Genomic DNA, 21,130 nt, shown 5'->3' with positions numbered 1-21,130 from the left:
GAGCTCAGCCTCGAAAGCTTGGAGATCTAGCCAACGCTTGCATCATCCCCACGGACGGCACCAAATGTCGTGGGATTTTTAGGGTACCCACGGCCGGGTGGCGGAGCGCACCCGCCTATTCCCGGTGAGGGAGGACTCGGGGAAGTGCCAGGCGGTTAGGCTAATCTAGGACGGAGGCAAGCACACATGAACTCACTATCTAGAGTGGTTCAGGCCGCCGGAGCGTAATACCCTACATCCACTGGGAAAAGTATTGTTCTTGGTTGTGTATCAACCTATCCTCTGCCGGGCTTGGCCTTTTCTCAGCCTGAGCCCCCTTCTAGCGGGCGCCCTCCCTTTTATAGATCAAGGGGTGCGGATACATTGGTCGTTGAGGCCCCGACAAGTGGGCCCAACGTGACTATGTAGCATACTGCGCAGAGTACTTAAATGTCTACAATAGTTGTGAATCTTTTCTCTGATATCCTTCCATGCCCTGCTGGCGCTCTGCCTCAGGGAGGTCTTCTCTTGTCCTGTCAGCTAGGTGCCCGTTGGGGAAACGTAGCTTGCGGCGTGGCCTGTTGAGGCTATTATGTAGGCGTCATAATGGGCGAAGCCGAACCGTCGTGTCCATCTGTCATGGCAGACTGACAGGCGCGGCGTGGGCGGCGCCAGCGGCTCCACTACACGTCTTGGTAATACGCGATCAATAGTGTCCCCTGGTCAAAGACTCGCCTCGGCCTCTGCTATATCAATGCGGGCGTTCACCTACCACAATGAATGTAGTGGTAGGTGATCCTTAGTATGGAGACCAAGCAGCCCTACATACGTGTCTTGTGCTTGCAGACACGTGGCAGCTCCGGACCCCCCCGAGGCGGGGTGTCAACCCCTTCCCTTAGTGAGGGGTCCGGTTACTATACCGGGGGTCCGGGACCCATGGGGAGTCCGGGACTCCGCGGGGGTCCGGGCCTCCACGAGAGGTCCGGAGCCCCCGGCTGTTCGGGCTGAGCGCATGCTTCTTCCGGAACACGTGGTGCTCCCAGACCTTTCCCAGCCGGGGGACGGGCCCGGGGTCGTTGTCGGGTGAACAGGGTTCCGGACCGCAGGGGTCCGGCTGTTTGGTCGTAGTCAAGAATAACCACAAGGCTCTTGCCTAGACACCGTAAGAGGGGGTACCCCAGTTCTGGGGTACCGACAGCGCCCATATCGATTCGGCTCAAAGGTGAGGCTTCGCTTGTTTGTGCTACTGTTTTACAAAGTGTTGGGCCAAATGGAGTGCTCCAAGGAATTTGGTTACGGAGGGAAATTTCTTTTCGGATGATTTCCTCGTGGTTGCAGCTCATGGAAATGGAAGTTTTTGGGTTGGGATTTCGTTAAATTGGTCGAATTAATTGGTTCTGGATAATAAAGTTGTCAGGTTGTTGGTTGAGTTACTCGTGCTAGTTCTTTTTGGCACTTGGGGATGACCCTCTTAATGCCGTCAATCATAAAAAAACAAAAAACTAGCCAGTACCACTATATCAAACATCATGACTTATCTTTGGTTAAAAAATGGATATACCTTCTATTGTTTCACAGTTTGAATTTGCTGCCCTGATTTTAGGAATCACTAATGGTACAAAGGACCTGTAGCAGATCCGTCCAAATTAAACTGCCTTAAGTGCGCTAACTATCATCTTAATGAATAATCAAGTTTCCACGCACTTAAAACGGTGTAATCCGGCAATCCATCGGGTAATTCCCGATTAAACTACTGTACTCCAGGATCACATTTGCACTGAAGTCTCGCACGAAGACGGGCACAGGTGATACAAGCATACAGAAAATCTCAAATTAATTTACAACACGAGTTTTACATAAAAGGTTTGAATACAAACGACAGAGTTCAAATACACAGCGAAAGTTTAAAAACCGAGTTCGAAATACAATACGGTAACCACGACGATGATACAAGGTGAGCTCCACATCCTGCCCACCGATGTGATGCCAACCTGCCCGATCTTCACGGGGAAGACGGGGCCCACTCGACGGTCCACCCAGGAGGAAGCGGTTGTCCAATCCAGGACGCACATACCTCCTCGAAGTTAGCGGGGACACAACCTGCTCAGGAGGGTTACAACAACAACCCTGAGTCTACTAATACTCAGCAAGGCTTACCCGACTATGGGTATACTTAGCCCATTAACTAGACATGCAAGTTTTTTGGCTCTGGAGTTCTTTTGCTGAAAGTCTGCTAGCAGTGAATCCTTACTTTCAATATTTTAGCCCCATTTAGTATATCAAGTATTAATTAAATTCACCTAAGTAACTAGAGCACACATGGTGGATCAGGTTATCCTTCAGTAAACACAATCAACTGTTTCATTTCCTTCTCACGTCCATCCTTTACTACGATGTGACAGAGAGATCAAGGTTCTCTTATCCGAGAGAGACGGCGAATCGATCCGATTTAACCTTGCAAGGTGGACCTAACTCACACGACACGTGAAAACCCCGTCGGGCCACACACGTCAACTGTTCCCTTCGTCACCCTGACGTCTGAATCACGCCTGCCAAAACCCGGGTGAAGGGCCCCTCACGGCGAACTACCGGAGAACCCGGAGGCGACATACATTCCAACACCCGCCATCATCCCACTCCCAGAATAGCAGGTCGCGATTCAAAGTATCGTTGCAATTCAGGTAATTAACTTACCGGTTTCGACTACCTCCTACTCCCGGCATGTGGTCAGTACTGTTCAAGCCTCGATCAATGTGCCAACAACGGTACGGTCCTCAACCGACACAGACGGAGACTTACTTTCCATTCATTCCAAATCCTTACTTCAACTTGTCTCCGTCCGGTCTCCACTTTTCTTTCTTTCCGGGTTTATACTCGAGAACTTGAACAAGTAGCATAGCCCTATCTCTCGCGAGTGACCGGATATCACTCGGCTGCTATCGCATTCCTACTTAGCAAAGCATTTCTAACGCCACCTACAAGCTAGTAGAAACTCATAGGTACCTATAGAAATATGCAAACTAGGGTTTCATATAATTCCTATAGACGTAAATGCACAATTACATAGATAAACATGGAATACTAAAAGTAAAGGTTATGCTTCGGGGCTTGCCTTGTAGATCAGCGGGGTTAGCGACTTCTTCGGAAGTGGGCTCGACTGCGCCCTCCTACTGCTCTCCCGCTTGCGGCTCCTGGATCGGCTCGGCAATCAGCTCGTAGGCGACTTCGGTTTCAGCGTCTACACGAATAAAATATGCCATGCATGAGACTCATGAAAAGATGCAATGCAATGCAACACACAATGAGAGGCACGGACCAAACTCTAAAAGCATTTACGGAGCAACCTCACAACTATGGTTACGACAGAAATAGTTTAGAACTGATGTGCAGTCTTTGGTTCTAATGCCTTTTAGCCTGAAGTGTTTCCTTCAAAACAACAGCTACTAAACTACTTAGGACGACTAATCGCACATCTAGAGCACAAGGAAAATATAAAACTACGGATTTAAAATTAACTAACCACAAGAATAAAGGATAAATACTGAAGCTAGGAACTAATTAAAGATCAAAACTTAACATGCCACAAGGATCTGGTAGCACAACTTTTCTATCATGAAAAACTACTGATAAGGAGTGCATAAATAAATTACCAACATTTATTGATATAGAAAAGTATTTCTTTTAGCCCTAGAATGGAAATCAAGCAATATTAGATCCACAAACATGCACATAGGCTATGCACCTGAAATTTTTTCAGTGAACTACACATACAAAGAGTAATCTACTGAATAAATTTCATAATTTTTAGAGCAACGGAACAACCGGTATTAAATAAACTAGCTTAAACATAACCCAAAATTTTAGCAGAGGCAAAAGTGACATTTCACAAGCATGCGTATTTTTCCTCTGAATATCTTGGTCTAAGCAACCCAACAAAATTTAGTTTGTATTTTTTGCATTTTTCTATATTTTTCTACACATTTTTAAAGTTTTCAGCCGAAATAATAATTTCTGGAAACTAAAACAAAACAAAAAAAGGGGGCTGACAGCCGGGCCCCACATGCCAGTGGGAGCCCAGCTCCCAGCGCCCTCCCCTGCTCTTGGCGCTGGTCTGCCCCGCCGTGGCCAGGGCCGGCGCGCGGCTAGGCGGGCGCTCGGCGGCGCTGCCTTGCCCGCCGGTGGTGGCCGGCCGGCGGCGAGGCATGGCCGAAGCGTGGCCAGGGCGCCGGGGAGCAGGAGTGCGCGCGGGGCAGGGGCACAGGGCGCGCGCGTGGGCATGGCGGCAGCGCACACGGGCAGGGTGGCGCGGCGGCGTTCTAACGCCGGCGGCCGCGGAAACGAGGGGAAAAAGGGCCGGTGAGCAGGAGGGGCTTGCGGGGAAGCTCACCACGGGCTCGAATCAGGCGGAGGACGGCCGGAGAAGGGAGTTCGACGGAGGGGGCGGAGCTCGGCGGGAACGGCTATGGCGGCCGGCGGTTTGGAGCTCGATCCGGTCGGGTTTGGGCTCAATCGAGCTCGGGGATGGGTGGAGGAGTTGCGGGACGAGGTTGCGCGGCTTGGGGCACGAGGGATTGAGGCGGGGTGGCAAGAGGTGGCCGGCGTGGCGAGCGACGGCACCTCTGCTCGAGCTCAGCTCGACGTGAACGCGAGGAAGGAGAAGGGGATGAGGACGAGAAGCCTCCAGAGCTCGCGAACGGATAAGGCACGCACAGAGGGCGAGGTTTGCCGGTGGTCGCGACGCGTGGTGGTCGCCGGCGCTGTGCCGGTCGCCGGTATGGGCGTCGGGGCGCGCACAGTGCAGCACAGGAGCAGCACAGTAATCAGTTTGACTGAATTTTGACTCGCGTTTGACCGTCCGAATCTCAAAATTTGATATAGGAACTTGAAATTTGGCCAAAATAAAAGTTGTAGAGGAAGAGAAGATCTACAACTTTGCTTTTGGGTGAAAGTTGATTTGGAGCTCGGATTAGGGAGAAAAATGCGCTCAAAGTTCGATTAGGGTTGAGTACTAACGACGGTCATTAACCAGCTAATGACATCGCTTATCTCTAAACAGCGATTAAACACGCAATTAGCGTTACAATTAACACAGGGGTGTTACAGGACCCTTCTGTGGATACTTTCCGGATGACAACCTGGCATATGCTCAAGCATTTTGGTGTTCCTTTGGAGGGTTTGGAGCTAAAGATTGATAGCCGAGGATCTCCTCCCCTTGGTGGTGGTGAAGTGTTTCTCCGAGTTCCCAATATAAATAGCACACTAACGGTGCGTTTCATTTTGATTTCTCATTGCTTATATGCCAATGTTACTCACATGGACATCTGATGCTAATTACCTTCACAGGCTGTAAACTGGGTTGATGAAGGTATGGTGAAGAGGATAAGGGGTGTTTCATTCTCTACTAGACTATCTCCACAGATTGAAAGCCACATTATCTATGCTGCACGTGGAATCTTTAATCGCTTCATTCCTGACGTTCATATATTCACTGATCATAGATCTGGTGCTTCTGGTGGGAGGTATTTTTCCAATCTGTTAGAATGTTGCTAACTGCACTCTTTTGGTCTTTCCTGTTATCTCTTGTGACTCAGCAATTTGCCAGTTATTTTTAACTTCTGTTCAACATGTGGCAGGTCACCAGGCTATGGTGTATCGTTAGTTGCTGAGACCACAACAGGCTGCCTGTTCTCTGTAGATGCAACTGTGAGTTATCCTAGTGTTGATGAAATAAACGAAGAATCTGAGAAGCCAGAGCTGATGTCTCCAGAGGATCTTGGTGTTCAAGCTGCATCAGTGCTACTAGAAGAGGTGGCTCAAGGAGGGGTTATTGACTCTACACATCAGGTCTAGGTTTTTATACAATCTTTCTCATTGCTCTAACGTTTAATGAGGCTATGCCTCTCTGATAACTTTTATTATGCACACTTCTGTTATGCTTGATGATCCCCCAATTTTTTTTATGTGGTCAATGAAGCTTGGACGGGGTTATGCAGCATTTATTTGTTGTTGTGGCCTTTTATGTCTAGCAAAGCAGACCATCTGCTCATGTTCTATATGGCCCGTAGATAACTGGATATACAAAACGTACTTGAACAATCTACTGTGTTTTACAAACTGTTGTCCTCTCTTGAACTGACAGTGCTGTACATTTATGTCCGAGGCCATGTCTACCTGTCCTTAATTAACCTTTGTTTATCATGGTCATTTTTCATGCATGAGTAATTTACAGAAGTTTTTGTTTAGTGACATTACATTTCTTTTGTAAATACTTGCAGGGCCTCCTATTTATCCTGTGTGCTTTATGCCCAGCCGATGTATCAAAGTTTTGTGTTGGACAGTTGACTCCGCATGGTATAGAAACACTTCGAAACATCAGGGATTTTCTTAACGTCATGTTTGTTATCAAGCCTGATCCCAATTCGAACACTGTTACTTTAAAATGTGTTGGTGGGGGAGTGAATAATACTGCTCGGAAGGTTTCATAAGCAACAGGATTATGAATCTCGTCAAGGATTGAAGACACAGCAAGAGACTACCGTGAGATCCTGTTTGTAGTTGCGAAACAGCAAGGAGCTTCCTTGGCTACTCCTGCTGAATTTTTGTTCTGAGGTGCATGACATGCCCTACTCTCTGATGTCATTTTGATATCTCAGCTGGTGGTAGTAGAATATATTTTTCTGATGCATGCGTAACATATTTCTGTATCTCATTGCTTTACCTGCTGACACGAATGAAAAATATGCAAACGGCTTTACCTGCTGACACGAATGAAAAATATGCAAACGCCTGGAGGCAAAATGTTTGTTTTAGCATCCGCATTTGGTTTGATTTCACTGCCTGCCCTCAGGTTTCCAGTGTCCTGTGGCACTGTAGGCACCATCTTGGAACAACGGCCACGGGATGGTTGTACCGCGCCACGGCCAACGGCGGCGGTTTCGACCCTGCTCTCCTCGTGGCAGCCTCCTGCAACAGGCTCTGCGACTACCGCATCGTCTTGGGGCGAAGGACTCCTCTACTACAACATCGCCGTGCAACCATCCCGGGCTCCCTTCTGGTGTTGAGCTACGCGTCTGCAACAGTGCAACACCATCACCGGCCATGTCGCATCCTTCCTCCAGTGCGCTTGGGAACAGGAACAAACCGTTATTGGGGCGTTAATTCAGTAGCAACTGGCCATTCTTGTAGTTGTAGCATTGTGAAGTCCTGTGCCCTGTGTGTAGTATCATCTATCTATCATGAAACATATTAAAAGCATCGACTGGTCCATGGAGAAGGACTCTAAGCTCACCTACTCCATGCATGGCGAAGCACCATTCAGATTCAGATTCGGGGTCAGGTTTAGGTTCAGCTCAGCCCAACTCCAGCAGAGCTTACGAGTGAGACGCGGGGGGACAATCTCAAGAAAAAGCTTAGTTGACTTTGTCAGGTTTCAGCAGGAACAATATAGTTACAGGCAACTCCTTGTCTGATCAAAAGGTCCATCGGTCAACGTGCAGTGCCATGGACATGATGAAGCATGAAAAGCATCAAGCGACAACGATCATAATCATGCACCACATCAAGGAACTCTATGCTGTATGTTCACCTACAACATGTACGGCCAAGCATAATTCGGATTCAGATTCAGCTCAGCCCGTGTACAAACACAGTAACACACACACACACACACACAAAAACATCTAGCCTTCTTCTCCCCTATGATGAATTCACTCGTCTGTACAGTGTACACAACTGAAAAACAACAGCGCTCGTAACAGTTTCAGCAGCTACACTTTCTCCTTGACGAATGCAAAGGTGACCATCCAGATGAGGCAGAGGACCCAGCCGCAGCAGGACAGGGGCGCCGTGCCGGCGGTCAAGCCCGTCGGGTTGTCGGAGCCGCCGTACATGGAGTTCCCGCCGGGGTTGTTGGCGTTCAGCACCGTCGAGCCGGATCCCCCTGTCCACCCCGGGCTGTAACTGCCGGGCACGGCGCCCGACATCCCCGGGGTGTAACCGGTGGGCGCGGTGCCTGTCGCTCCCGGACTGTAACCGGCGCCAAAACTGCACAGATTGCAGCGAGGAGCCGAGGATGAAGTCAGAACTCAGAACATGTCGCTTGCTCATTGCACACTGCATCTGTGGCATGGGTGACATGATTGTAAAGTTGCGATGATGGCAGAAAGAAATTGAGTTCGCACTTACCCTGCTGATGTCTGGTACATGCAAGTTCCTGAACCTGGAATAAGATTCACAAGGCAGGTAAATGATAGTGTTAGATATGCCAGTAATTCAAGAGTTTTTAGTGATTGCAAAGCATGAAAAACACACTTTTAATTTGATCAAAAAAAAGAAGAAAGAAAAACTCACTTGGGTTGACGTTGACGAGCATGCCGGCGCCTCCGAAGTCGCAGCTCGTCGGCGACGGGTTCCTCTGGAAGTAGCTGTTGAAGGCGTAGGAGGCGTGCGCCTGCAGGGTGTTGGGGTTGTAGCAGGCGCCCATGGGCTGGAGGGCCGAGCAGTCGGCTTGCCCGATGCCGCACGCGTAGTCGATCCCGTTCTGCAGCTCGAGGTCCGTCAGCCCCGTCTTGGCGACGCACCACGTCTGCCCCCCCACGGCGGGCGCGCCCGGCTGCGCCGTGCCTGGCATTGTCGCCGGCGGCTGGTACACCGGCGTCGCCGGCATGCCGCCCGCGCCCGCGCCGCCGCCCTGCTGCGGGTACGGGTACGTGGTCACCGGGTTCGTGACCGGCGACGTCCCCGGGAACTGCGTCGTCGGCGTCGTCGCCGGGTTCGACACGGGGGCTGCAGGGTTGGTGACCGGGCCCGGCATGGTCGGCGCAGTGACCGGGCTGGTGAAGGGGGTGGGAACCGTTGCTGGCGGCATCGTCGTCGGGTCCGGCATGGTGACCGGCGTCTTCGGCTCGGGGTACAGCGGCGGGAGGTTGGGGCTCGTCGAGAACCCGTTGCCCGGGTTGGTCGACGGCACGGTGACGAATCCGGGGGACATCGGATTCGACACCGGGTTCGTGGCGGGCACGGTCACCGGGTTGGCTACAGGCATCGCCGCCGGGTTGGTTACCGGCGAGAACTCGTCGTGCGCCGTGGCTCTTGCCTCGCCGAGCTCGCGCCGAGGAGACGACACGTCCACCAGAACACCCAACAATCTCTTCTCTCGGGTGATCACGCCGACCAGATTGGTCATTGCCTCCGCGCTTGGAGCCGCACGGCTCTTGAGGTGGAGCACGACGCCGGCGTCGGCGCCCAACAGAGCGGCGACATCAGCGACGGCCTCTTGGATCTCCACATCTACGGTATGCTCGCTGTTTGCTTCAATCTCCAGCTGAACAAACGAGCCTGACCTCCTGACAAACTCCATGACCTTTCCCCATTGTTTCTTCTGGGCACGATTATTGGCCATGATCCGTATGGAAGATTGCAAGAGCTCCGGCGAGACCTTGACGCTCTTCCCCAATCCGACGGCGCGGAGATGAGCGTGAATTGACTGTAAGGTGCGGCGCAGTGCGCCGAGCTGCCTCTCCTTGGCCATGACGATGATGTTGCTGACGTTGAGGTGCCGATTGGGATCAAGAACTTCATTAACAAATGAGCCGGCAAGATGCTCTGGCCTGCATGGTTTCCGACTGCACTCAAACGGCTTCAAGAAGAGGTAGGCGTGCTGCTTCTCAGTGACCACGACTCTGTACTCAGTGATCACCGAGCTGGACAGTATCTTGACCTTTGTTGAATCATACGATAATTCCACAAATGCTCCTGAAAGGGGAAAAAGAGAGAATTTGCTTCAGGGAAGGTAAAATCTCATCAAGCGTATACCAATTGCATCAATGGAACAGCATTATGCTGATCAGTAGCCGCATAAGTCGCGGACAGATAAAAGCTTTATAATAAAAGAAAGATTCAGAAAGGAAAAGGGTTACTGACCTGAACAGCTGATTGTCTCAAAGAGGATGCAACAGAAGAAGAAGAATGTGAGAGCTAGAGGGCAAGTAGCAGCCATTGAAGAAGTGAGAGATCTTGGCAAGGGTGTGGCTGAGCTGAGCAGCCTCTGATGAGGGATATGAGCTGGAGATGGCCAAATGGACAGTGGGGAAGGGAGGGTAGGAGAAAGGAGCAATGCAATTTAAGTACAAGGGAGCAAAGGTTGTGTGACACAAAGTGGAAAGCATAAGCAATAGGGCCAAAGTGGCAAAGAGGATAACAATTGTATTAGATATGCAAGGCATGCTCCTTTTTCACTTTGGAACAGGCAAAACAACAAGCAGTACAGTGCATACATCCTTTTCCATGCAGAGAAAATGTCTGGAGTTAGAGAACTGCACCAAACTGTGTGCAATATTTTTTTCCCCCTGTGTTCATCTTATTCGGGACTTGGACATTTTACTTTAGCTGTAGAACACTCTGAGTGCTCTCCACATATTTAAGGTGCAAAAGTTTTTGCAATTTGTTATTGATCTGCACTGATGACATCCTATTCTGCTGCCTCATGAGTCATGAGACTTGCTTCTGAAGGCAGAAGGTTGAGACTTGAGAGCCAGAGATGCCATTCTTTTTTTTTTTTTGGTATTCAGAAGAAAAGCATGCGCATACAAGTCGTTGAGTGTGAATTAACTGCACACGAGGTTCAACTACAATCACATTTTGTTTCATTTTCTCTTTTCTTTTTTTGTTGGACAAAAAGCTTCGGTTCAGTAGTAAAGCGGCTTTCTCTGATGACCATTACATATGGTCCTGCACAAGTTTTCCATTGATCCGCGTAGGCCATAAATTGCTGCACAGCATGATCACAGTGTCAGATAGTCTTCTTATTGTCTGACAGGGTTTTGCCCAGTCATTAGACTTGCCTTTTTAGAAGAAAAAAAAACTGTACTATGAAAACATTGGGACGCCGAGCTTTTGGACCAACTGGGGCAGTGGGCAGCAAGCATGCCCTCCAAAAGGCTGCCCTTGGTTGCTCATGCCATGTGCGTTTCAAAGATCCTTGTCAGGGCTCTGGAACCATTTGGGTAAAGGGGCAAGTATGTGAGCACTGAGCAGCTCGCTGCAGAATCCTTAGCTATGTTGCTATCACACACATGTATTCAAACGGTTACAGCGCAGAACGATGCTGACATGGTGGCACGGCTTGCCCTTGAAGGGTGAGGCAATGGGAATCTGTACATGTCACAAGAATATATTCCGGTACTTCCTCGTCCCCATAAAAGCCAGAAAGAATTACTAGTTTTCTGCTAGTTTATATACGCTATTATCTCCATCTGAATACACATGAACTTAAATCTTTAGCATGTTTAAAAAAGAACTAATCTTTTATCAGGGTGGAGAAAAATCTGGGGAAAAGTTAAACTGTATGATTGGTTCAGCGACGCATCAATTTGAGGAGGAAAACGGGCCAGATTTGCAGGGCTTGGCTTACTTTGCCTGCACCATCATTGGCCAGGAGGAAAAGATCGAAAAGGCAGACATGAAGAGAAAGGATCGTAGCGAGAGGGATCGATCGGTTTCAGGCTGGTGTCTGGAATTGATACATCATGTAACATCTTTTGCCACGTTTGACTGCCATCTCATAGATCACTCTTGACCCGAGCTAGAGCTATCTTGTTGATCCTCTTTCTACAAAGGTCAGATAAGAGGTTGGTATGCTCCTTTTAGTAATAGAAAGTAGCAATGAAATGTCAAGAGTCAAGTGTAAAGAATGTCATCCGAGCCCAATGGCCACACTAGATGACAGCACTCACATTCCATGGTAATCTATGACTACTTTCCATCAGTGAAAAACCATAATTTTTCTTTTCCTTTCTTTTTATGTGTACCAATGGTCATGAATGAAGAAAACAAAATGACTCTTATTGTGCTACCGTTACACACTTTTTGATGTGATTGCCTTAAGTCTCTAAGACTATTGACCCAAAAATAGGTCGTTAATAATATCTGCTGCATTTTGTAGAAGTTAAACGAAGGAGGTGATGAGGTTTGCGCTTATTCTTTTTGACAAGGGGAAACATTAGTGCTTTATTAAACCGCTTTAGTTTTATGGAGCATTAGGTGCGTCGTCATGAGCGTATGAACAAGTTGAAGCAGATTAAAGCTGGATCTGATTACTAATCGTAATCAAATCGATCGTGGGCATCTGCTTTATGTATCTTGTCGTCTTCCATCAAACTGATTCTGTATGTGTATACAAATACTAGTAGAATACGGAAACAGTTCCTCTGCACTACTGTAGAGGAGGCTCGTCTGTAGAATTGCAGTCCTTAGCCCCCAGATGTTTCTCTGAAACTTCAGCCTTGTTTAGTTCCTCTGGGTAAAGTTTTTGAAATAGAATCTTTTTGCATTTGAAGTATTAAATATAGACTAATAACAAAACTAATTACAGAACTCGTCTGTAAACTACGAGATAAATTTATCAAGACTAATTAATCCGTCATTAGCACATGTTTGCTGTAGCAATTTATTGTCTAATCACAGACTAATTATGCTCAAAAGAAATTACATACAATCTGTGAAAGCCGATTTTTTTGTCTACATTTAATATACCATGCATGTGTCCAAATATTGATGTGTAAAGTTTTTGACGGAGAACTAAACAAGGCCTGGTCAATTTGTGGTGACATTGCTGAGATGATGTGCTGCTTTTATAGATGAGATAAAGGTAAAGATGATGTTGTATGTGCGTATTTCAGTATTGCGAAGCAAAGCATGCAAGTAGCAGCAGCTGTTAACACCTAATGCAAATCCAAAGCAACAACCAATGATCGATGGCATGCGAATTTGATATGACCCTGCCCTACTACATTGTGTCGATCGACGAGGGTAGCTGCTGCTGACTTGTGTGCATCGATAAAGCGGGATAGATTTGGCACACGGTGAAGCCGCCGGGAGAAGAGCACCCAAGCCAGCTGGGGGATTGCATTGGCTGATCGCTTTGCTTAGCAGCTAAGGCCGCCGGGCGCAAGTGTGTGCTTGCTGGGCCATGGCCATGGGAGTATTAAACAACGGCGAGCCGACGGCCATGCAGCGGGAAAATAATTAAAGGCACACGTCGATCCGACTCGGATCCTTCGCTCTCGCCACAAAGCTAATAAGGCGGCTGGCCGGCCGGCTGACGGCGGCGATAGATCGAGCCGCTTTAATTTGTTTGTTTGTTTATGTGCACGCACGCTGCTGCACGAGCACGACAGGAAGGAGGCATCGGATCGGATCGTCGAACATTCGCTTGGGATCAATATGAATATGTATAAACTTTTTGGATATAAAGTACTGTATCACTTTTATTTGTATTTGATAGCTATTATCCCGTCATAAGTTAATTAGACTTAAAAGATTCATCTCGCAAATTATAGACAAACTATATAATTAGTTATTTTGTTTCGCCATATTTAATACTTCATGCATGTGTTGAAACATTCGATGTGATGGAAAATCTTGTAAAGTTTTCAAATTTTGAAGACAACTAAACAAAGCCTGAATCTGATTTTTTTTTTGAGATTGACAAAGCCTGAATCTGATGGAAAAAGGGCCGTGTGTTCGTGTCAGAAGCCCAGAAGAACGATGGGCCGTCGCAGGCTACCAGTAGGGAAGGAAAGCACATAAACAATGCCGTGGTGGATCTAGCTTTTTTTTTTGGACCGTGTTAAGCCGCGACCAGTCGCCCTACAGGGGACTGCGCGACCCTGCAGCATGATCCAAACCGCAAAGCGCGTGACCCCTCCTTTCTTTCGGATTTAACGAATGCCTCCCCGTCGCACTAATAAATGTCACTTTCAGACTACAGTATGATGAGAGGTCAAGTTCAGATTCTTTTTTCTAACATGCAACTTCTTCAAATAAATATTTTATCTTCTTCATATGATCTCCGTTTTTAATACTGATTGCACCATTGTATTCTACGTGATAAGATGAACAAAATTAGATCTCACTTGTATATATTTCGAAGGTGTTTTGCACTAGTAGCAATTTATACGCAAATTTGAGTTTGATATTATTGAAGGAGTTGCTACAATATTTATATATAAATTGCCACAAATGTAAGATAAAGGTTGCTACAAAAACATAATTTGTTATAAGCATAAGTTGTCACAAAATAGAATCTTTCATATACATAAGTTGTCACAAACATAAAATATACACATAAGTAGTAAAAAAGAATTAAGTTGTCATACACATAAGTTTATATACAAATTATTATAAAAATAAAGTTGTCACACATTTAAACAAAAGTTGCCAAAAAAAATCTATTATACATATTAGTTGTCGGGCGTATAAGATATAAGTTACTGCAAATAAAATCTATCAAATTCGAACATATAAGTTGACACAAAATAAAAATTGTTATGCACATAAGTTGTTACTATACTGAGCTGATTTACACATAAATTGCTACAGATCGAGAGTAAGTCATCACATAAGTTGCTACTAGTATAAACATCGTTAAAACATATGCAACTGGGGTCTAGTTTCGTTCGTCTCGTCACGTAGAACACATTGGTGCGACCGGTTTTGAAAACAGAAGTACTATAAAATAGATAAAACATTTTTTAGGTACAAAGTTCATTTCCTTGTAAGCGTGCTGCACGTGCAGCCATGGCATTACTGGGATGTGCATGCAAGCCACATTAATTTTTTTTAAAAAGTATGATCTAGTACGTGGGCTGTTATACAATCTAACATGTGGGTTGCTGGGCTGCAAACGCGTTGTACACTCGCCGAGGAGTTAAGGCCGCGCGTGGGTCTTAAGATGTGACTGTGTGATCGCGCGGGGATGGGCTGGACCGGTCGCGCTTTCATCCTCCGGAGCGACCGGTTGCCTGGTAGCTTTTTCCTTTTTTTTAGATAATGGAAAAGAATGCCGTGGTGGATCTAGCTAAGCAGATGGGCTCGATGTTGATGATGAGCCATGGCGTGGCGCCTCAGGACGCATCGAGTTTCCAGCCCCTGGGCCAAGAAGGATGGATGGTCAGGCCTCCGGCGCAACTGGGTCCGCCCAAACACCACACCACTCTTTGGTTTTTGGTCGTTCTTCTTCGACAGACGACACATCAACCAGCAGCATCCGCTCCAAAGAAGAAGAGAAAAAAAACGACACCTTCAACCTCCAGAAAGTGAAGGGAGACATATGCCCGTGCGTTACATTATTGTACGCGAATGGCATATATCTATCTATCTAGCTCCGGGATGAATGGACGGGTCCATGGGGAAAAAAAAGAATGCCTGCCTGCCTGCCTGCTAGCTATCTTGTTCGATCTAGTGGGCACGGATCGCGCTCAACAATTGGTTGGTGTCGCTGCTGATATTCATCGGCGCACGTACACACCGCACTGGGGATTAAAAGTCCGCAAGAACGACGATGATCGATGGACCGTCGTCGTACGTCCCGAGCTATGCTAGCAAGGAAAGCAACTCAACAACGAAGAAACGGACCATCAGCTGCATGCTTGTAACAACCGCCACGCGGACAGTCCGCGAGGTGACGGCGGACTGTCCGCGAGGTGTCGCCCAGATATTTATCTGGATGGCGTGGGACCCACTCGTCAATCCTCTCTTCTTCCTCTTTCCTTCCAGAGCCGAGCGGAGCTCGAGCTCCCACGCCATCGTCGCCCCTTACTTCGATCTCCCTCCTCCGTCCACCAAACCTTGATTCCTTGCGTGGGAACATTCCTCGGCACCTCCTCCACCTTCCCAAACCCCTACACCGGCTTCTTACGGCCAGAATCGCTCCCGCCACCGCCGGACACCATTGGAGGTGCTTGAAGCTTGCTCCACCGCCGATCCGCCTCTCCGGTCGTCCTCCACTCGAACCGACCGCGGGAATGGATTCGTGGTGAGTCCCTTATGCTTCACAGCCTTTTTCCCCTTCCATGGCGTGTCGCCGGCGCCGGAGCACGGCCTCCGCCGTCGCCGCCGCCCTTGTTGCCGCCTAGGGCGTGGGTCAGAAAGTAGTTATCGCGGACGGTCCGCCTGGGAGGCGCGGACGGTCCGCCGGTCAGGTTAGTTTTGTCCAGAGACGATGTTGCCTCTGGTTGTTTTTGCAAGATTGACTGCGGACAGTCCGCTATCGGGGAGCGGACGGTCCGCCGTTGAGGCTCAAATTTGTTCCAGAGACGATGTCGTCTCTGGGGGTTCGCAGGGGTGAACTGCGGACGGTCCGCCACTTGGGCGCGGACAGTCCGCAGTGGAGTCTAGGAAATTGTCCAGAGACGTTTTCGTCTCTGGTGGGTTGAGTACTTGAACTGCGGACGGTCCGCCGGGGGTGGTCGGACAGTCCGCAGGTAGAATGGGAAAGAGTTCCAGAGACGTTGTTGCCTCTGACGGGTTGGTAGGATAGTACGGCGGACAGTCCGCCACTTGGGCGCGGACAGTCCGCAGGGTATTTCAGTTAAAGTAAACTAGTTATATTTTTGGGCTGCACTCATTTATTTCATATGCATACGTGTAGCATCCGCTTCTGAGGGCGCCATCTTTGAGGTGATCGCGGCACCACAAGAGCAGACGACGCAAGCCCAAGAAGAGAGGTGTGAGCACCCGGCTCAAGTCCCGTCTGACCCCCGTGTTGAGCAGCAGGCGCAAGGCAAGCCCCGGTGCACATCCTAGTATTTTAAATTAAGACACCTATGTATGTTTCTACTACTTGTGCATTAAGTTCAGGAATTGTTTGGAATCCTAGTTGCATGATTCATAGGATTCCCTGAGTTATACTAGCATATATAGGACGATAGTTGTGCTAAGCTTAATGTTACCGGTAGAAGACGAGTGGTCTCCTGCACTCGCGAGATGTAGGATGTTTGGAGCCGAGTAATTTCCGGTTACTCGCGAGATACATTATTATCTTTATATAATTCAGTATTTGAGAATTGTTTTGAAAAGGATATGGAAATGTGAGACCGGGCGGGGATGATGGATAGGTATGGCAGCAGGACAGGGTTCCTGGGTGTCTTAGCCCCGTCTGTGTCGATTAAGGACCGGTCGTTGTGGCAGTACTGATCGGGGATTGAATTGTACTAACCGCATGCCGGGAGTAGGAGGTAGTCGAAACCGGTAAGCCTAGTACTGCCTTGCTTCGAAAGTACAGGACTCCATCTCACCTCCTGGGGTAGTCGAGTAGTCGCAGAGAAATGGGGGTGTACGTATTACTTTTGGTGGTCTCATGTTGAGCTCGGCTGACCATATGATGGTGGGGCGGTCCTGTAGTTCGAGGCGGGGAGGGGAATGGTTGGTATGTATAGTCCGACGGGGCAAATACGTGCCGTGTTGGTTAGGTCCACCTTGCAAGGTTAAATCGGATCGATTCGCCGTGTCTCGCGGTTATGAGGGCCTTGGTCTCTTTGTCACACCGTAGCAAAAATGTAGGATGTGAATTAGGTATGTCTATATAAAATATTGAGCTCATTGAATTATTTTGCTTGCATCACCATGATTGCTATAGTAGGTCTTTGCAAAAAAAATCAGATAAGAGTTAATTTATATAGAACCTGAAGCTAAAATAATGAAAGTAAGGAATTACTTTAGTTGCCTTCTTTCTGCAAAATAACCACCAGCCAAAAGTCTTGTATGTCTAGATATGTGGGCTAGTATACCCACTGGTCGGGTAAGCCTTGCTGAGTATTAGAATACTCAGGGTTTGTTGCCAACATTATTTCAGGAAACACAGACATAGACTTCTGCCCCTGCTGCGCCAAGTTCATCCGTCGGGACGCTGAGGGTTGGGAGGTTGTGGAGCCAGATGGTTAGTTAGGGATCTCCCTAGGCACACTTGTGGTAATTATAGGCCCTTTCCTTTAGTTGGACCCGGATTTCAGAAATGTGAAGTTTGTAAATTATGTAGTTATTCAAACTTGGTTTGTAAAACTTAAGGTGAAGTCCTATGTATAATAGTTATATTTTCAAATTTATGTCGTGCTTGTACCATCTGCGCCCACCTTCGTGTGGGAATTTCGGTGATGTTTCGATCGGGACGTGGGTTGCGAAAGGATCGCCAAATTAAGCCGTTAAGCTAATGAGTCTGATGTGTTCAAATGACGGTCATTACGCTTAATTAGAGTTTTAATTTGGCGGTTCCGTCACAATGCTGCTGCTGTTCTGCTCTCTCTCTCCGTCGCCGTCGAGTCATCGGCCGGCCGATCGCCACCGTGCGGATGCTCATCGGCGGTCGGGATCGCGCGCCGCTCATGATCATCTGTCGCCCTCCGATACCTCGCGTCTGTGGTGTTAGACCATGTACGCCCACGCATTGTGTTAATTTGCGTGGTCCAGCTCCGACGATACCCGTACGTCGTCCTAGCTAGCTACAGCAGTATAGGCTATAGCTAGTTTCTCCCGTAAGGAAAAAATAACCGCCGCCGGCCGGCAACGGATGGAGAGTGGAGAGCGTACGTACGTGCAATCAGGCCACAATTTAGTCGTCGTCGTATACGTCCTTCTGCATTTGTATTACTGCACGTACGGGCCGGGGTTGAATCGATGGATGTTTAGTTGATGCCCACAATTCAGACACTTTCTACGCCGTACCTCTTTATGAATTTGTCAAACTAGCTATGTGCCTAATTAAGACGATGTGCGAAACAAATTACTGTCAAAATAAAGTGAGTCTATGCATGACGTGTGGAAGTGGAACACAGTAGATCTTTAAGAAATGTAGCAAGCCACGGTGGCAGCGGACCAAACAGCTGAATCCAGAGTTGTCGTTTCGAAATATAATATTCACTGAGAAAACAACATGTATGCACGTTTATTTACATGCATGCATATATATGGCAGTAAAACAAGCACGCACGATTGTTGGCCTTTCTCTGAACATGGCCGGGGAGCATGCATTCCCCGGCCCAGCGATGAGCTTCCATTCCATTTCCTGAATTAACAATACATGTAGTACTCCATATAATACGAGAAGTGCAGCATCGCATACCACCGCCCTGTACACCAGCCAATCATACGACTAATGATGATGATCTGATGTGATTCGACACGGAGCACGCAGCCGCGCAGGATGCAGCAGCAGCACTGTAGCAGAGAGAGAGAGAGAGAGAGAGAGAGAGAGAGAGAGAGAGAGAGAGAGAGCGCAATCATCCGGCCGCCGTGGCTTGAGACAGAGACGCTGGAGCCTGGAATCACGGATCTCCCCCAGCGCTCCCTGATACGCTGTCCTCTCCGGCGCCGACTAACACTTTTTTTAAGGAAAAATAAAACAGAGCTCGCGACGAACCGGCAACAACCGCTGGCAGCGCTAACCTAGCTAGCTAACCACACGAGACGGGATTAAGCATGCAATCATGTGATGAGAATTAGACATCAGTTCGTGCGGATGCTTTGCTGTCATTGTTGGTTGGTCGAGTGGATATTTTGCCACCTTATTTATGTGGAAGATCTTCATACTTTTGGTGATATAGTTTTTTTTAGCAAGTTCAGTTGTGCGGTTTGGCTAGATTTGTGAGTCTGGGTTTGTTTCCTCCATTGGTGTTCTTGCTGTTGTTGTTTGTGCCTTTGTGGTTATATATAGTCGTCCACCACTTGCTTGGTGGTACTCTGTGTCCACTTTAATAGTTTCTGTCTATTAAGATTTGTAATAATCATATTACTTTTTTTAATGAAATACGTGGTCAGATATGTTCACAAAAAATGTAGCAAGAGCAACAGAAAGAGCTTATTTCCCTGACGACAAGCCTGGAGATTCACAGGCCAAGCTCCAGGCGTATGCAACGGCTGACCGCAGAACGGCGGCCAATGGCTTCTGATTGGTAGCTGTCACGGGAGTATCCCGCTGGCCTTTTTTTGGTTCCTTGCGAGGCATTAGTGAGATGCTTTTGTGCGTGATCTAGGACCCATCGAAACAGCACCAAATTAAACTGGGCACCAGCAAGCAGATGCAATTTGTCATTTGTGCCTCAAGTGTTTTCTGTGTGCGCAACGATTTCGACCGTGGCAAGTGTTTTTACAATCCATAATTTCACAAGAATTTAATGATATAAAATCATTGCATTCCGAATCCAATCCAAACATGATCTAAAATCAGGGGGAGATGTGAAACGCAGTGAAACCGTTAACCCTGTGAGTGACTGACCTGTGGGGTGTGGCCCACCAGTGAATTGCAGAAAAAAAAAGCAATGAAGGATAGCGGAGCAATTGCGGTTGCGGAGAAAAGAGTAGAGCACTGAAGGAGAAAGGACAGCCTGACAGCCTTCTCCGATTCCGTGCGCCCAACAGCGGGGCGTGGGCCACAGGCGCATGGACCCATAGCTCTCTGTGGCCCACCAGTCAGTAACGGGACACGCGGATCGCTTGTCTCTCTCTGCACTGAAACCCATGGTGCTCAATAGTGGGCAGTGGCCAGCCCAGCCCAGGTGCTGCTTGGTTCAGTTTTTTTTTTTTTGAGAACGCGCCCCGCCAGGTGCTGCTTGGTTCAGTTCTACTTGTACAATTCTACTACTCCAATGGGTAATCTCCTATCAGTGGCCCTATTTGGATACTCTAACTGAGTTAGAAGTTAGAGTTAGTTTCTAGCTCATGACTAATTCTAACTAAAGAGGTGTTTGGATCAAAGGGTTAAATTGACAATAAAATCACTTTTCCAATTATTTAGCCTATCTCCACCTGGATTTGGTGTGGCCAGATCTTGTGTGACCTATCCCTAGCTCCTATTTCTCTCCCGAGCCAGTTCCACGCCGCGCTGGCCTCCACCTCCCCCGAGCCAGCTCGATCTGCCGGCGGAGAAGGCGGAGGAGGGCGAGCAAGCGGCGGGCTACTGGATCCGCCGCCGCCGCGAGCTCCGCCCCTCGCCATGCCGGCTTCTGTGTGCCGTGGTTCCGCCACCGCGCCGCGCCATGCACCTCCACCCCACCACCGCGCCGTGCCTCGTGTCTCCGCCGGCGAGGGACAGCTAGGAGGGTGGCGCAGCTCGGATCCGCGCCGAGGGGGTGGGCGAGCGGGGAGGGCGGCGAACGGCGGACAACCGGCGCGACGAGGGCCGGGCGGCAAGGAGAGGGCCGGGTGGATCTTGAGACTAGAAAGGTCCTTAATCATTTAAATTGAGTCCTTGGTACGCATGATTGTTTCTAATTGAGGGGTCTCATTTCATATTTCATATGAGACTAATCCAGTCATTGAGTTTTCCTTTAAAACACACGTTAGTCGCATACGGTTGTCATTAATCACCGAAACTTACCAT

The 21,130-nt window shown here is 48.3% G+C and overlaps 2 protein-coding genes across 6 annotated transcripts; one reads left to right on the top strand and one right to left on the bottom strand.

Moving 5' to 3' along the window:
• The first annotated feature begins 1,176 nt into the window (after positions 1-1,176).
• Positions 1,177-7,302, top strand: LOC120649213 (probable RNA 3'-terminal phosphate cyclase-like protein). Of its 5 annotated transcripts, XM_039925944.1 has the most exons (7): positions 1,177-1,201; positions 1,583-1,602; positions 5,083-5,244; positions 5,323-5,498; positions 5,613-5,823; positions 6,255-6,588; positions 6,853-7,302. In XM_039925944.1, the coding sequence occupies exons 3-6, from the start codon at positions 5,107-5,109 to the stop codon at positions 6,462-6,464; spliced, it is 735 nt and encodes a 244-aa protein (XP_039781878.1). In that variant the 5' UTR covers positions 1,177-1,201; positions 1,583-1,602; positions 5,083-5,106; the 3' UTR covers positions 6,465-6,588; positions 6,853-7,302. The 5 variants fall into 5 exon arrangements, with proteins under 5 accessions (XP_039781878.1, XP_039781880.1, XP_039781875.1 ...); XM_039925941.1 differs by lacking the exon at positions 1,177-1,201 and having other exon boundaries at positions 1,465-1,602; XM_039925942.1 differs by lacking the exon at positions 1,177-1,201 and having other exon boundaries at positions 1,465-1,602; positions 6,827-7,302.
• A 220-nt stretch (positions 7,303-7,522) lies between these two features.
• Positions 7,523-10,212, bottom strand: LOC120649212 (anti-sigma-I factor RsgI2-like). The gene is made up of 4 exons (XM_039925940.1): positions 9,901-10,212; positions 8,329-9,732; positions 8,164-8,197; positions 7,523-8,022 (listed from the first exon to the last, which is right to left on the bottom strand). Exons 1-4 carry the CDS (start codon positions 9,974-9,976, stop codon positions 7,746-7,748), a joined length of 1,791 nt encoding a protein of 596 aa, XP_039781874.1. The 5' UTR covers positions 9,977-10,212; the 3' UTR covers positions 7,523-7,745.
• Positions 10,213-21,130: the final 10,918 nt, after the last annotated feature.

Source organism: Panicum virgatum, chromosome 9K (assembly GCF_016808335.1).
Source record: "Panicum virgatum strain AP13 chromosome 9K, P.virgatum_v5, whole genome shotgun sequence".
NCBI lineage: Eukaryota > Viridiplantae > Streptophyta > Magnoliopsida > Poales > Poaceae > Panicum > Panicum virgatum.
This window is presented reverse-complemented; position numbering and strand designations above follow the sequence as displayed.